This window comes from Oncorhynchus nerka, linkage group LG2 (genome assembly GCF_034236695.1).
Source record: "Oncorhynchus nerka isolate Pitt River linkage group LG2, Oner_Uvic_2.0, whole genome shotgun sequence".
Taxonomy (NCBI): domain Eukaryota; kingdom Metazoa; phylum Chordata; class Actinopteri; order Salmoniformes; family Salmonidae; genus Oncorhynchus; species Oncorhynchus nerka.
Genome location: NC_088397.1, coordinates 65,618,197 through 65,632,162, shown reverse-complemented (window position 1 = coordinate 65,632,162; position 13,966 = coordinate 65,618,197). Strand labels below are relative to the sequence as shown.

Here is a 13,966-nt window from a genome sequence, read left to right as displayed (position 1 = left end):
TATTTCCTTCAACTTCCTTGGTAACCCACATGGAAACAGTTCTTATCATACCTCACTGAAACAGATCGCATCTGTTTGTTTTGTTTTACCGCGCCAATTCTAAATGTGAATAAATAACGATCAGGAAGGGAGTATTTTTGTTTGCATTTGTTACTTTATTATAAGACGTTCATAAAATACACAGCCATGAAGATCGAGGAAGTCAAAAGCACCACGAAAACCCAGCGCATCGCGTCTCACAGTCATGTGAAAGGACTCGGGCTAGACGATGCCGGGAACGCAAAGCAAAATGCGTCAGGTCTTGTTGGACAGGAGACCGCAAGAGAGGTATTAGCAAACGAGATGCCAAGCTAACTAGTTAACGTTATATCAAAAGTAGGTTACGTTTAGTTATTTAGCTAGCCACTGTATTTCAGAAATCAGGTTTGTATTGCATTTTTCTTAGATGTATTATTTATTTTTCTATTCCTCTTTTTCAATTAAACATATCCATCTTTTTATGGATGTTCTTTACCTTTGTTTTCTGTCAACAGGCTTGTGGTATCATTGTGGAACTGATCCGCTCAAAGAAGATGTCGGGAAGGGCAGTTTTACTTGCTGGACCTCCCGGTACAGGAAAGGTAGACAAGATGTTACTGCAGTACTTCAATGATGCCCCAAAGTCGTAATTGTGAAATGTCTGATATGCTTACTGTGTCTTCTGGCCTCCACAGTAATAGAAAGAATACAACTTGAGAGACTTTGACCAACCCTACTTTGCACCATCTCATTCCCCCCCTGCAGACCGCCTTGGCTTTGGCTATGGCACAGGAGCTCGGCAACAAGGTGCCCTTCTGCCCCATGGTGGGCAGTGAGGTCTACTCTTCTGAGATCAAGAAAACAGAGGTGCTAATGGAGAACTTCAGGAGGGCCATAGGTGAGGGGCCACACACACAAACACAGGGCCACTGGGAATGGATCACACACGCTAGTGCTGAGCGAGTTGTGCTTTTTGAGGTAGTTTCAGTTCGATTATGTAAAAAATTATCCCAGTTTTTGATTTCAGTTTCACACTTTTTGGGGGACTTTAAAGCTGCAGTATGTAGCTTTTTGGGCGACCTGACTAAATTCACATAGAAATGTGAGTTATAGTCCTATCTTTCTCATTGAAAGCAAGTCTAAGAAGCGGTAGAAATGTTCAATATGCGCTATTTTAGTAGTTCTTCAAAGTAAATAAGGCATACTTTATGACTGCTGAATACCAACTATCAATCACTTAGGTAATGTATTTTACCTCAAAGCAACTGCTCTCTATCCCTCTCGATTATGCATTCTTCTCTCTTTTACGTAGCAGGCGTAAGACCGGACAAGTAGACGTGCAATGGATTATGGTGATTGTAGTTAATTACCACGTTTTAATGTGTGAAACTATACCGAACAAAATATAAACTCAACATACAACAATTTCAAGATTTTACCCAGTTACAGTTCATATAAGGAAGTGAATTGGAATAAATTAATTAGGCCCTAATCTATGGATTTCACATGACTGGGCAGGCCCACCCACTGGGGAACCAGGCCCAGCCAATCAGAATGATTTTTTCCCCCACAAAGTGCTTTATTACAAACAGAAATACTCTTCAGTTTCATCAGCTGTCTGGATGAAATCTCGCAGGTGAAGAAGCCAGATGTGGAGGTCCTGGGCTGGCGTGGTTACATGTAGTCCGGTTCGACGTACTGCCAAATTCTCTAAAACGGCGTTGGAGGTGGTTTATGATAGAGAAATAAACATTACATTCTCTGGCAACAGCTCTGGTGGACATTCCTGCACTCTCCCTCAACTTGAGACGTCTGGCATTGTGTTGTGTGACAAAACTGCACATTTTAGTGTGGCTTCTTTATTGGCCCCAACACAAGGTGCACCTGTGTAATGACCAGGCTGTTTATTCAGCTTGTCAGGTGGATGGATTATTTTGGCAAAGGATAAATGCTTACTAACAGGGATGTAAACAAATTTGTGCACAAAATGTGAGAAAAATAAGCTTTTCATGCATATGGAACATTTCTGGGATCTTTAATTTCAGCTCATGACACATGGGACCAACACTTTACATATTGCTTATATTTTTGTTCAGTATATGTAGAATATTAGCCTGTTGGAAATGATAACTCCCTACTACATTGCACAGTTTGGTCTTGATCTGATTTATCTCAATTGGAGACCAGATAAAGCTGCACCCTCCATTCCCCTGCTGCACCACCATCAGAATAGACTCCAGAGCCAGGTGTTCTCCTCCTGCTGGACAGAAGCAGGATTCGGGGAGGGTATCAGTGTGGCTGACACTGGGGAGGATGGCTTTGGAGAGGGATTGGGGGAAGGGGTTTGTTGAAGTGTTGACATTACCTGTCACAGAGAAGGAAATGGAGCGTGGGTTGAGAGCGGAGTGGTGGTCAGCACCCTCACCCCACAGAACGCACAAGTTTAACGATGGAGGAAAATGGCGGGATACATTCTGAGCCTGTCGACACCCCCCTGATAAGAGCACTCTGACAGATGGTCTCTCCCTCAGAAGTGTGCCCCCCCTGCCACTCACACACTGGGAGGCTGTATGCAGGAGGAACAAGGGCTACAGTGTGATCACATTACAAAGAGAGAGGACCATGCACTGTACACACAGTCTCACAATCTCCATTAAATGATCCACCAGGTAGACCAAAGGATGTGGCGTTTTTTATTGATTCAAGAGGGTAAGGCTTTACAGAGTCTTCATTCATTGTGTGTGACCCTGTCCTCCCTCCTCCAGGGTTGCGTATTAAGGAGACCAAGGAGGTGTATGAGGGGGAGGTCACAGAGCTGACCCCCTGTGAGACAGAGAACCCCATGGGTGGTTACGGGAAGACCATCAGCCACGTCATCATCGGACTGAAGACCGGCAAGGGCACCAAGCAGCTCAAGGTCAGGCACGAGTCAGAGGCTAGACCAGTCTATGTAGAAGTTGCCCATGTGTCTCACTGTCTGTCTCTTGTTTTTGTAGCTGGACCCCAGTATTTATGAGAGCCTGCAGAAGGAGCGTGTGGAAGCGGGAGACGTCATCTACATTGAAGCAAACAGTGGCGCCGTCAAGGTATCAGTACACTTCCACTTATTACAGTACACTTCTATACAAACACTCGCTTTGGAAAGGCTCCCATACACAAATTACACATTTGCAATGGCTCAAACGTTTAAGTCCAGAGTAATTGTAAACGGAGTAAGTAGATAAACTAACAAACAAGTACACAAACTAAGAATACCCCCCCAAATAAAACAACACTAATCAAATCACATTTATTTATATAGCCCTTCGTACATCAGCTGATATCTCAAAGTGCTGTACAGAAACCCAGCCTAAAACCCCAAACAGCAAGCAATGCAGGTGTAGAAGCACGGTGGCTAGGAAAAACTCCCTAGAAAGGCCAAAACCTAGGAAGAAACCTAGAGAGGAACCAGGCTATGTGGGGTGGCCAGTCCTCTTCTGGCTGTGCCGGGTGGAGATTATAACAGAACATGGCCAAGATGATCAAATGTTCATAAATGACCAGCATGGTCGAATAATAATAAGGCAGAACAGTTGAAACTGCAGCAGCAGCACAGTCAGGTGGAAGTTGAAACTGGAGCAGCAGCATGGCCAGGTGGACTGGGGACAGCAAGGAGTCTTCATGTCAGGTAGTCCTGGGGCATGGTCCTAGGGCTCAGGTCCTCCGAGAGAGAAAGAAAGAGAGAAGGAGAGAATTAGAGAACGCACACTTAGATTCACACAGGACACCGAATAGGACAGGAGAAGTACTCCAGATATAACAAACTGACCCCAGCCCCCCGACACATAAACTACTGCAGCATAAATACTGGAGGCTGAAAGAACAGTGCGCTATCCTCCTGGGCCAGTCCTTCATGCCGGCTCTGTTTCATCTCTCTACTGTAGGCATTCTCCAGCTCTTCATCGCCCCTGGGTTTTATTCTCCCTATCCCTCCATCTCTCCTCCGCTTCCTCTGTTCTGGTGGACAGCCTCATGGCATAGTTTGACGCTTGTGTTGACGGCTTCTTTAATCGGTGCAGGTGGGCCGAGGGTGTAGGTGGGACAGGGGGGACAGGTGGCTGGGGGCCTTACATTTGTTGCTGTTGACAGCCCCCACAGGACCCTCTCTGACTCTTTCATCCCCCCCGCCTATTTCATGCCTTCCTTGAGATGGCATGGAGTCCAATCATACACCTGCTCTCACTCCTCCCATCCCTTATTTTTGTTCCCCTATGAAGTGATTGGCCTAGTTTCAGCCACCTGACCACCTTTGATGGGATTGGCCTAGTTTCAGCCACCTGACCACCTCTGATGGGATTGGCCCAGTTTCAGTCACCTGACCGCCTCTGATGGGATTGGCCTAGTTTCAGTCACCTGACCACCTCTGAAAGGAATTGGCCTAGTTTCAGTCACCTGACCACCTCTGAAAGGAATTGGCCCAGTTTCAGTCACCTGACCACCTCTGAAAGGAATTGGCCTAGTTTCAGTCACCTGACCACCTCTGAAAGGAATTGGCCTAGTTTCAGTCACCTGACCACCTCTGAAAGGAATTGGCCTAGTTTCAGTCACCTGACCACCTCTGAAAGGAATTGGCCCAGTTTCAGTCACCTGACCACCTCTGAAAGGAATTGGCCCAGTTTCAGTCACCTGACCACCTCTGAATGGGATTGGCCCAGTTTCAGTCACCTGACCACCTCTGAAAGGGATTGGCCTAGATTCAGTCACCTGACCACCTCTGAAAGGAATTGGCCTAGTTTCAGTCACCTGACCACCTCTGAATGGGATTGGCCTAGTTTCAGTCACCTGACCACCTCTGAATGGGATTGGCCTAGTTTCAGCCACCTGACCACCTCTGAATGGGATTGGCCTAGTTTCAGCCACCTGACCACCTCTGAATGGGATTGGGTTAATATTTGATGCCTGTGTTCTGTGTTGAACCATTCCTTCCATGTGTGTGGGGTGTGCACAGAGACAAGGTCGGTGTGACACATTTGCCACAGAGTTTGACCTGGAGGCTGAGGAGTACGTGCCGCTGCCTAAGGGGGACGTCCACAAGAAGAAAGAGATTATCCAAGACGTCACGCTACACGACCTGGATATTGCCAATGCTAGACCACAGGTACACACACACACACACACACACACAGTCTCCCCTAGACCCCGATTCAAGTGAATATGAGACTGCACTGCAGATATACACTTAGAAAATAACTGTTGATTGAAAAATAATTATGCACAAACAAAGACACACTTGATCTTTGGTTGTTAAAGTGAGGTTCCTGTCCTCTCAGGGAGGTCAAGATATCCTGTCTATGATGGGACAGCTGATGAAGCCCAAGAAGACCGAGATCACAGGTAAGACCTGAAGCACGTAACCTAACTTTTTTAAACTCACAACCCTAGTTCTATCGGTGTAGTATTTCCCCCCCAATAAGCATCATTCAAAAGAACCCCACCCTTTCTGCTCTGTCCTTGCCTTTTGATTGGCTCCCTTGCTTGATCCCTGGCTCTTCATTGGCTCTTCATGCTGTACATTAGACAAGCTGCGAGCTGAGATCAACAAGGTGGTAAACCGCTACATTGACCAGGGTGTGGCTGAGCTGGTCCCTGGGGTGCTGTTTGTGGACGAGGTGCACATGCTGGACATCGAATGTTTCACCTACCTGCACCGAGCTCTGGAGAGCACCATCGCACCCATCGTAGTATTCGCCTCCAACAGGGGCAACTGCCTCATCAGGTGGGTGGGTGCTAATGTGCATGAATGTGAGTTACTCTGACAGTTTGTTTTGGAAGTTGCACACTCTAATTATGCTCCCAAACATGTTAGGGTTATAGCAACCTATTACCCTGTTTACTAACCTTTCTGTTGTGTGGTTGGTTGGTTATCAGGGGGACAGAGGACATCAGCTCTCCTCATGGCATTCCCCTGGACCTGCTGGACAGAGTCCTGATCATCCGCACCATGCTCTACACACCGCAGGAGATGAAGCAGGTGTGTGTGTTATCATGTCTGAGATGGCATTCCTACATATGAAGTGTGAGTGATGGTATGTTAATATATGAAGTATTTGGTCACTGTAGCGTGATGCTGACAGCGTGTGTGTGTTCTCTGTAGATCATTAAGATTCGTGCTCAGACTGAGGGGATCAACATCAGTGAGGAGGCCCTCAGTCACCTGGGAGAGATCGGAACCAAGACCACACTCCGGTAACACTCACCAGTCGGTTACTCTGTGCTCACTCCACTGTCTCTAGTGCAGGGGTCTCCAACAGCTAGGAGTAGCTTGCAGCCCAGCTAGGAGTAGCTCGCAGCCCAGCTAGGAGTAGCTCGCAGCCCAGCTAGGAGTAGCTCGCAGCCCAGCTAGGAGTAGCTCGCAGCCCAGCTAGGAGTAGCTCGCAGCCCAGCTAGGAGTAGCTCGCAGCCCAGCTAGGAGTAGCTCGCAGCCCAGCTAGGAGTAGCTCGCAGCCCAGCTAGGAGTAGCTCGCAGCCCAGCTAGGAGTAGCTCGCCTAATAATTCACTTTCAGAATTGTTTAAAGAAATAGTCGTGTGTGATCATTTCAGCACCGTTTTGATGCGGATTTGCGACTAGCGTGGTGTCCTCTTGATAAATCACTCAATGTTTTCATTGAATCAGTTTGGATATTTGGTAACAATTAGACTGGGAAAATGTTAGCTATGTTGAGATGAGTCCTAATGATTATCTTTATTATATATAGTTTGCTCACATATTAGCAGATCAAAACATTTTGCTAGCATGTTATGTAGCTTAAAAGAAAATTCCATCCCAAAACTTGCCCAGCCAGAGATCAATTAACCAAATGTACAGATGGAGATGAATTGAAACAAAATCGCATTGATTGATAATCAGACATGTCACAGGCAGTTGGTCGGGAGAAGGATGGGCTACTACATGAGTTAAGAGCAAAATCCACTTGTTAAAGGAAAACTCCACCCAAAAAACATATTTTGATGTTTCGTTAGTCTATTGTTGGCATAGTCACAAACTGTTTTGCTTGTCAGCAATCAAGTTTTCAAAATAGGTAACTCTTAAAATACAGAAATCATCCCTGTATGGAGATGATTCTTTTTAAAGTTACATACAGTATCTTGAAAACAAATCTAAAATGTAAAAGAATGGAATTAAGAAATATAGAAAGGTTAGAACGAGCAATGTCAGAGTCCGGCGTGTATATATATATATATATATATATATATATATATATATATGTGTGATGTAATGTGTACTATATATTCTATCCATCCTGTTTATATCTGAAGAATACATAGAATAGTATACGTACAGCAATAGTTGAATAGGATGGACTTGACTAGAATACAGTATTCGGCATTCGGAAAGTATTCAGACCCCTTGACTTTTTTCCATATTTTGTTACGTTACAGCCTTATTCTAAAATGTATTAAATAATTTTTTTCCCGCATCAGTCTACACACAATACCCCATAATGACAAAGCAAAAACAGATTTTAGACATGTTTGCAAATATATAATTTTTTAAAAACAGATACCCTATTTACATAAGTATTCAGACCGTTTGAGCTCAGGGGTGCATCCTGTTTCCATTGATCATTCTTGAGATGTTTTTACAACTTGATTGGAGTCCACCTGTGGTAAATTCAATTGATTGGACATTATTTGGAAAGGCACACGCTTGTCTATATAAGGTCCCACAGTTGACCGTGCATGTCAGAGCAAAAACCAAGCCATGAGGTCGAAGGAATTGTCCATTGAGCTCAGAGACAGAATTGTGTACCAAAACATTTCTGCAGCAATGAAGGTCCCCAAGAACACAGTGGCCTCCATCATTGTTAAATGGAAGGTGTTTGGAAACACCAAGACTCTTCCTAGAGCTGGCTGCCCGGACAAACTGAACAATCTGGGGAGAAGCGCCTTGGTCAGGGAGGTGGTCGCTCTTACAGATCTCCAGAGTTCCTCTGTGGCGATGGGAGAACCTTCCAAAAGGACATCCATCTCTGCAGCACTCCACCAATCAGGCCTTTATGGTTGAGTGGCCAGACGGAAGCCACTACTCAGTAAAAGGCACATGACATCCCGCTTGGAGTTTACCAAAAGGCCCCTAAAGACTCTGACCATGAGAAACCAGATTCTCTGGTCTGATGAAACTAAGGCTGAACTCTTTGGCCGGAATGCCAATGGTCACATCTGGAGGAAACCTGGCACCATCCCTACGGTGAAGCATGGTGGTGGCAGCATCATGCTGTGGGGATGTTTTTCAGCAGCAGGGACTGGGAGACTAGTCAAAAATCGATGGAAAGATTAATGGAGCCAAGTACAGAGAGATCCTTGAGCACTCAGGACCTCAGACTGGGGCAAAGGTTCGCCTTCCAACAGGACAACGACCCTAAGCAGACAGCCAAGACAATGCAGGAGTGGCTTTGTGACAAGTCTCTGAATGTCCTTGAGTGGCCCAGCCAGAGCTCAGACATGAACCCGATCGAACATCTCTAGAGAGACCTGAAAATATCTGTGCAGCGACGCTCCCCATCCAACCTGACAGAGCTTGAGAGGATCTGCAGAGAGGAATGGGAGAAACTCCCCAAATACAGGTGTGCCAAGCTTGTAGCGTCATAACCAAGGCTGTAATCACTGCCGAAGGTGCTTCAACAAAGTACTGAGTAAAGGGTTTGAATACTTATGTAAATGTTATATCTATTTATTTTTTTATAAATCTGCAAAAGTTACTACAAACCTGTTTTTGCCTAGTCATTGTGGGGTATTATGTGTAGATTGAGGGAGGGGAGGGGGGGGGTGATTTAATACATTTTAGAATAAGGTTAAAGTCTAGGGGTCTGAATACTTTCTGAATGCACTGTGCATATGAAATGGCTAAAACAGTATGTAAACTTTAGACGTGGAACACTGGTCACTTTAATATGTACATAGGACAGCAGCCTCTAAAGTGCAGGGTTGAGTAACTGGGTGTTAGCCGGCTAGTGACTAAAGTTCAGGACGGTACTGAGCGGAGGCCCGGCTAGTGGTGACTATTTAACAGTCTGACGGCCTTGAGATGGAAGCTGTTTTCCAGTCTTTGTGTCAGCTTTGATGAACCTGTCCTGACCTCGCCTTCTGCCTGATAGCGGGGTGAACAGGCCGTGGCTCGGTTGGTTGATGTTCTTGATGATCTTTTTGGCCTTCCTGTGAGAGCGCGTCCTGTTTTCTGTTTAAATGTAACTTAGCCTACTTCAATATAATCATTCATTCATGCCATTACACAGCATCCGAGTCATTCATGCCGTTACACAGCATCCGAGTCATTCATGCCGTTACACAGCATCCGAGTCATTCATGCCGTTACACAGCATCCGAGTCATTCATGCCGTTACACAGCATCCGAGTCATTCATGCCGTTACACAGCATCCGAGTCATTCATGCCGTTACACAGCATCCGAGTCATTCATGCCGTTACACAGCATCCGAGTCATTCATGCCGTTACACAGCATCCGAGTCATTCATGCCGTTGAATGCAATCAAGCATTTTACTATTATGTATAAGACCAGCACAGGTGGTCGGCCTCTACCGCAAACTGTCCAGTATCAGACACCTCAAGCTCCTGGCTTCTATCAAATCCACATTGACATTATCCCTAGTTAGTCACAATTGGCTTATAAAAACATAACACTGTCTGTCGATTAATTTCCAGCAATATTGCCCTTGTATGTGTGTCACAGGAGGTTGGTGGCACCTTCATTTGGGAGGACGGGCTCATTGTAATGGCTGGAGCGGAATAGTTGGAATGGTATCAAACACCTGGTTTCTATGTTTTTGATGCCATTCCATTTGCGCTGTTCCAGACATTATTATGAGACGCCCTCCCCTCCACAGCTTCCACCGATGTGTGTGCGTTTCTGTCATTCACTCCGTGTAGCCAGTTAGCTACTTCTAGTTAGACAGAAATACTTTCCCCAAAACCTTCTCATTTAAATGTTAAGTGCAAGGTAGGCTTTCCTGGCAGAATTACACTGAGTTTACCAAACATTAGGAACACCTTCCTATTATTGAGTTGCACCCCCCTTTGCCCTCAGAACAGCCTCAATTCGTCAGGGCATGGACTCTACAAGGTGTCCAAAGCGTTCCACAGGGATGCTTCCCGCAGTTGTGAAGTTGGCTGGATGTCCTTTGGGTGGTGGACCATTCTTGATACACACGGGAAACCGTTGAGTGTGACCCAGCAGAGTTGCAGTTCTTGACACAAACCGGTGCGCCTGGCACCTACTACCATACCTCGTTCAAAGGCACTTACATTTTTTATCTTGCCCATTCACCCTCTGAATGGCACACATACACAATCCATGTCTCAATGCTTAAAAATGTTATTTAACCTGTCTCCTCCCCAAGTGACCACAATAAGGGATCATAGCTTTCACTTGGATTCACCTGGTCAGTCTGTCATGTTTTGTATACTCGGTGTATATCATGATTATTTGTATCAATCGGGTGGGCTTTTGTTTTACAAGCTGTGTCATGGCATATGTAACAGCAAACTCATCCCTAGACCAGAAAATCCTCTCTTGCAAAATGCACAATTAAAGGGGTATTAACACTCTAATCTGAATTTGTTTTTTTTTTTAGCACGCAAAAATTGTATTCTCATGTGATTTAAGCATTGAGATGAACTCCAAACATCCAATTTCTTGTTTCTCTATGAATAGTCGTGATTTTTAGTGAAAATCCCCAAACCAGGAAAAATAACAGAGAAAATGGAATTTGGGAAAATACAAAGAGTGCCTATTTGAATGCTAGGGGGAAAAATTAAGTAGCTCTTGAGATATTTCATAATTCTAAAGTAGCTCTCATGCTAGAAAAGGTTGGAGAGACCCATACTCTGTGTGTGTGTGTGTGTGTGTGTGCGTATTGACTCACCCACCCCTCTCCTCCTCTGTCAGGTATGCGGCTCAGCTGCTGACCCCAGCCAGTCTGTTAGGCAGAGTCCAGGGGAAGGAGGGAGTAGAGAGGGAGCAGGTGGAGGAGATCAACGAACTCTTCTACGATGCCAAGTCCTCCGCTAAGATCCTTCAGGACCAGCAGCACAAGTACATGAAATAAAGAACTATCGTCCACTCCCTCCACCCTTCTCTACCTCCCTTCATCCTCACTTTCTACCACAAGGCATCAAATGTCTGTAAACCCTGACAGTCTCTTTTTCTCTCCTCATTCTCCTTCATGTAAAGTTCATCCTGCTCTTTCTTGTTTCTCTCATTCCAGCCTTCCTCTCATCCTTTTGTTCCGAGCCCCCATCAAGCTGCCCCATCTGTGCATCATCCACTGTAGTAGTTTATTACGTTCAGATAAATACATTGTTATAAAGGTTCTTTGCGTGTTAATAAAATTACATTTTTTCAATAAAACTGAAAACTTGATATTTGTCATTGTTGCTTTCAGACACACTAGCTAGAGTTAACTGATACAGTACAGGACTGGGAATGGCAAAGAGATGCTCCTTAGCATAATGAGAACATCTACTTCTCAATGAACACCGAAAGTGTATAGCTGAACAGCACCAATATGTATTTTGGGGAATCTTTTTTTTTTTTTACCCCTTTTTTTGTGATATCCAATTGGTAGTTAGCCTTGTCCCATCACTGCAACTCCCATACGGACTCGGCGAAGGTCGAGAGCCATGCGTCCTCTGAAACCGAAGTCAGCGTGTGTGCGCCCGGCCGCCACAAGAACTCAAGAGCGCGATGGGACAAGGACATCCTAGCCAGCCAAACCCTCCCCTAACCCAGACAACGCTGGGCCAATTGTGTGTCGCCTCATGGGTCTCCCGGTCGCGACAGCCCGGGATCGAACCCAGATCTGTAGTGACGCCTCTAGCACTGCTGCGCCACTCGGGCGGCCCAACTCAAATATATTCACACACAACCAATACAGCCTATTCAACTGACATCCAGTTAATGTCCACTTAAACTCATTTCTTAACAATCAAGACTCCTGACAGAATGAGGGTTCAAGCTTTTTATTAAAAAGTTAAGAAGTACTTGACCATAAGGCCCATTCAGTCACACAAGTGTGGTTTTAAATATAGGCCAGGCTGGAGTATACGAAGTGGCTTTACTGCCTCTGCTACTTCTTGATTTGTCGAGCCTGGGGCTTGTTGATGGCGGTCTCTCTCCCTGAACGCACTCCACTGAAAACAGAAGGGGCGACTTTACCCACACGCTCTGTGAACACAACACAGATCCATCCATCACTCTGAAGTCAGGTAGCTACAGTGGAAGAGCTATGTCATACAGTAGATATGTATAAACATCCATAGTTCATGCAGCAGGGAGATGGGCAGTGTGTTTGAGAGTCTTGAACATCCTCAACTGCGCTGTATATGGAGTGGAAACTTCATCACAGTAAGGAACGCCCTTCTCTAATCACTAACTCCCTCTCTTGTTCAATAACACTCTGGCTTTGTTTAGAAAGGCAGCCCAATTCTGATCTTTTTTCTCTCACAAATTGGTCTTTTGACAGATTAGTTCTGATGTGAAAAGATCTGCGATTGGTCAAAAGAACAGTGGAAAAAATATCAGAATTGGGCTGCCTGTTTAAAACACAGCCCAGGTTCTCTATATGTACACTTGTATGTAAACTTATTTCCAATCTTAAAGGAGCAATCAGCAGTTGCTACCTCCATTCTTAGACTTAATATGTACCCATTGATTATTGAAGAATATAACTTAGAAATGTCTGAAGCTTAATTCAACTGTCATATCCCATAATAAACCATAAGTTGTTTTATTAAAATGTTTGTAAACAAATAAATGCAAACAAACATTATATAGCCTCAACACGATTCAATCTATAATTTCGATATGTATAGCCAGTCCTTGCATCCATAGCTCTGTATATGAATTGAGATTTGTTACATTTCAGCCCCATCAACCTTTTACGGAAACGGGTGGGGAGTATATTTTGTTATAGTTTCAACTGTTGATTGCCGCTTTAAATCTGCCACAAAAACGACAAACAGATTTCAGAGGTTTTTAAATATATACTCCTGCCCCGTAGACTTACCCCAAACCAGGGTTTCCCAAACTCCATCCTCAGGATCCCAAAGGGGGCGCATTTTGGTTTTTGCCCTAGCACTACACAACTGATGAAAATAATCAGATAATCTTCATTCTTTGATCATTTTAATCAGTTGTGTTAGGGCAATAAAACCAAAATTGCACCGAGTTTGGGAAACGTTGCCCTAAGCCCATTGTCATGCCAATAAAAGCGGCACTGCTCACCGCACTCATCCATCACTTCTATGGTCTTGCCCTTCAGCTTTCCTTCGGAGCTCAGCTTATCCTTCGCTCCGATCAGATCCTCCTCGCTCACCTCAGGACGCTTCAGCTGTCCCTCCTCCCCCTCTTCAGGCTGGAGAAGAAGAGAGGGAAGAATTGGAATGCCGAAGAAAGACAGCTGAAGAAAAGTTCCCATGTAGAGTTCTCCAGTAGGTTTACTAAGCAGGAACTTTCTAGGCAAGTTTCAGTGAGATCATGTCATAACTCTACATGTCCCTCCCTAGTCCAGCACTGTAGTCTTACCTGAGACATGGTGACTGACTGTGAAGTAGTGGATGATCCTCCTGGATAAAGACTGTTGTGGTCAGAATGACTGCGGCGCTCTCTTTCTCCCTCTCTGCAGTGCAGGCCAACACACACACTGTAACTCTGTCTGCAGGCCCAGTAGATGACTCAGTGGGTCAGTGGACTCCTCCCTTCTTTCTTCTCTCTCACGTTCTCTGGGTCTGTTTGTTCTCAGGGTGGTGTATCATTAGGGAGTGAATGACGTGATCTGCTCTACAGTTGGAACGATCTTGCCTTCTTTTAAAGCAACTCCTCAAGGACGAATAAAAGATCACAAATCAAAGTCTACAACTCAACTCCTCCTCCACTATGACAACATTCTGTC

General features: G+C 45.0%; 2 protein-coding genes across 3 annotated transcripts; one reads left to right on the top strand and one right to left on the bottom strand.

The window, feature by feature from the left end:
• The first annotated feature begins 5 nt into the window (after positions 1–5).
• On the top strand, positions 6–11,436 carry LOC115140010 (ruvB-like 1). Its single transcript, XM_029678004.2, has 11 exons — positions 6–327; positions 534–620; positions 784–916; positions 2,784–2,935; positions 3,015–3,104; positions 5,006–5,155; positions 5,328–5,391; positions 5,575–5,773; positions 5,926–6,028; positions 6,152–6,243; positions 10,963–11,436. The coding sequence occupies exons 1-11, from the start codon at positions 187–189 to the stop codon at positions 11,120–11,122; spliced, it is 1,371 nt and encodes a 456-aa protein (XP_029533864.1). The 5' UTR covers positions 6–186; the 3' UTR covers positions 11,123–11,436.
• A 583-nt stretch (positions 11,437–12,019) lies between these two features.
• Positions 12,020–13,930, bottom strand: mustn1a (musculoskeletal, embryonic nuclear protein 1a). Of its 2 annotated transcripts, none has more exons than XM_065001643.1 (3): positions 13,600–13,930; positions 13,300–13,429; positions 12,020–12,206 (listed from the first exon to the last, which is right to left on the bottom strand). In XM_065001643.1, the coding sequence occupies exons 1-3, from the start codon at positions 13,606–13,608 to the stop codon at positions 12,079–12,081; spliced, it is 267 nt and encodes an 88-aa protein (XP_064857715.1). In that variant the 5' UTR covers positions 13,609–13,930; the 3' UTR covers positions 12,020–12,078. The 2 variants fall into 2 exon arrangements, with proteins under 2 accessions (XP_064857715.1, XP_029533829.1); XM_029677969.2 differs by having other exon boundaries at positions 12,020–12,240; positions 13,600–13,902.
• Positions 13,931–13,966: the final 36 nt, after the last annotated feature.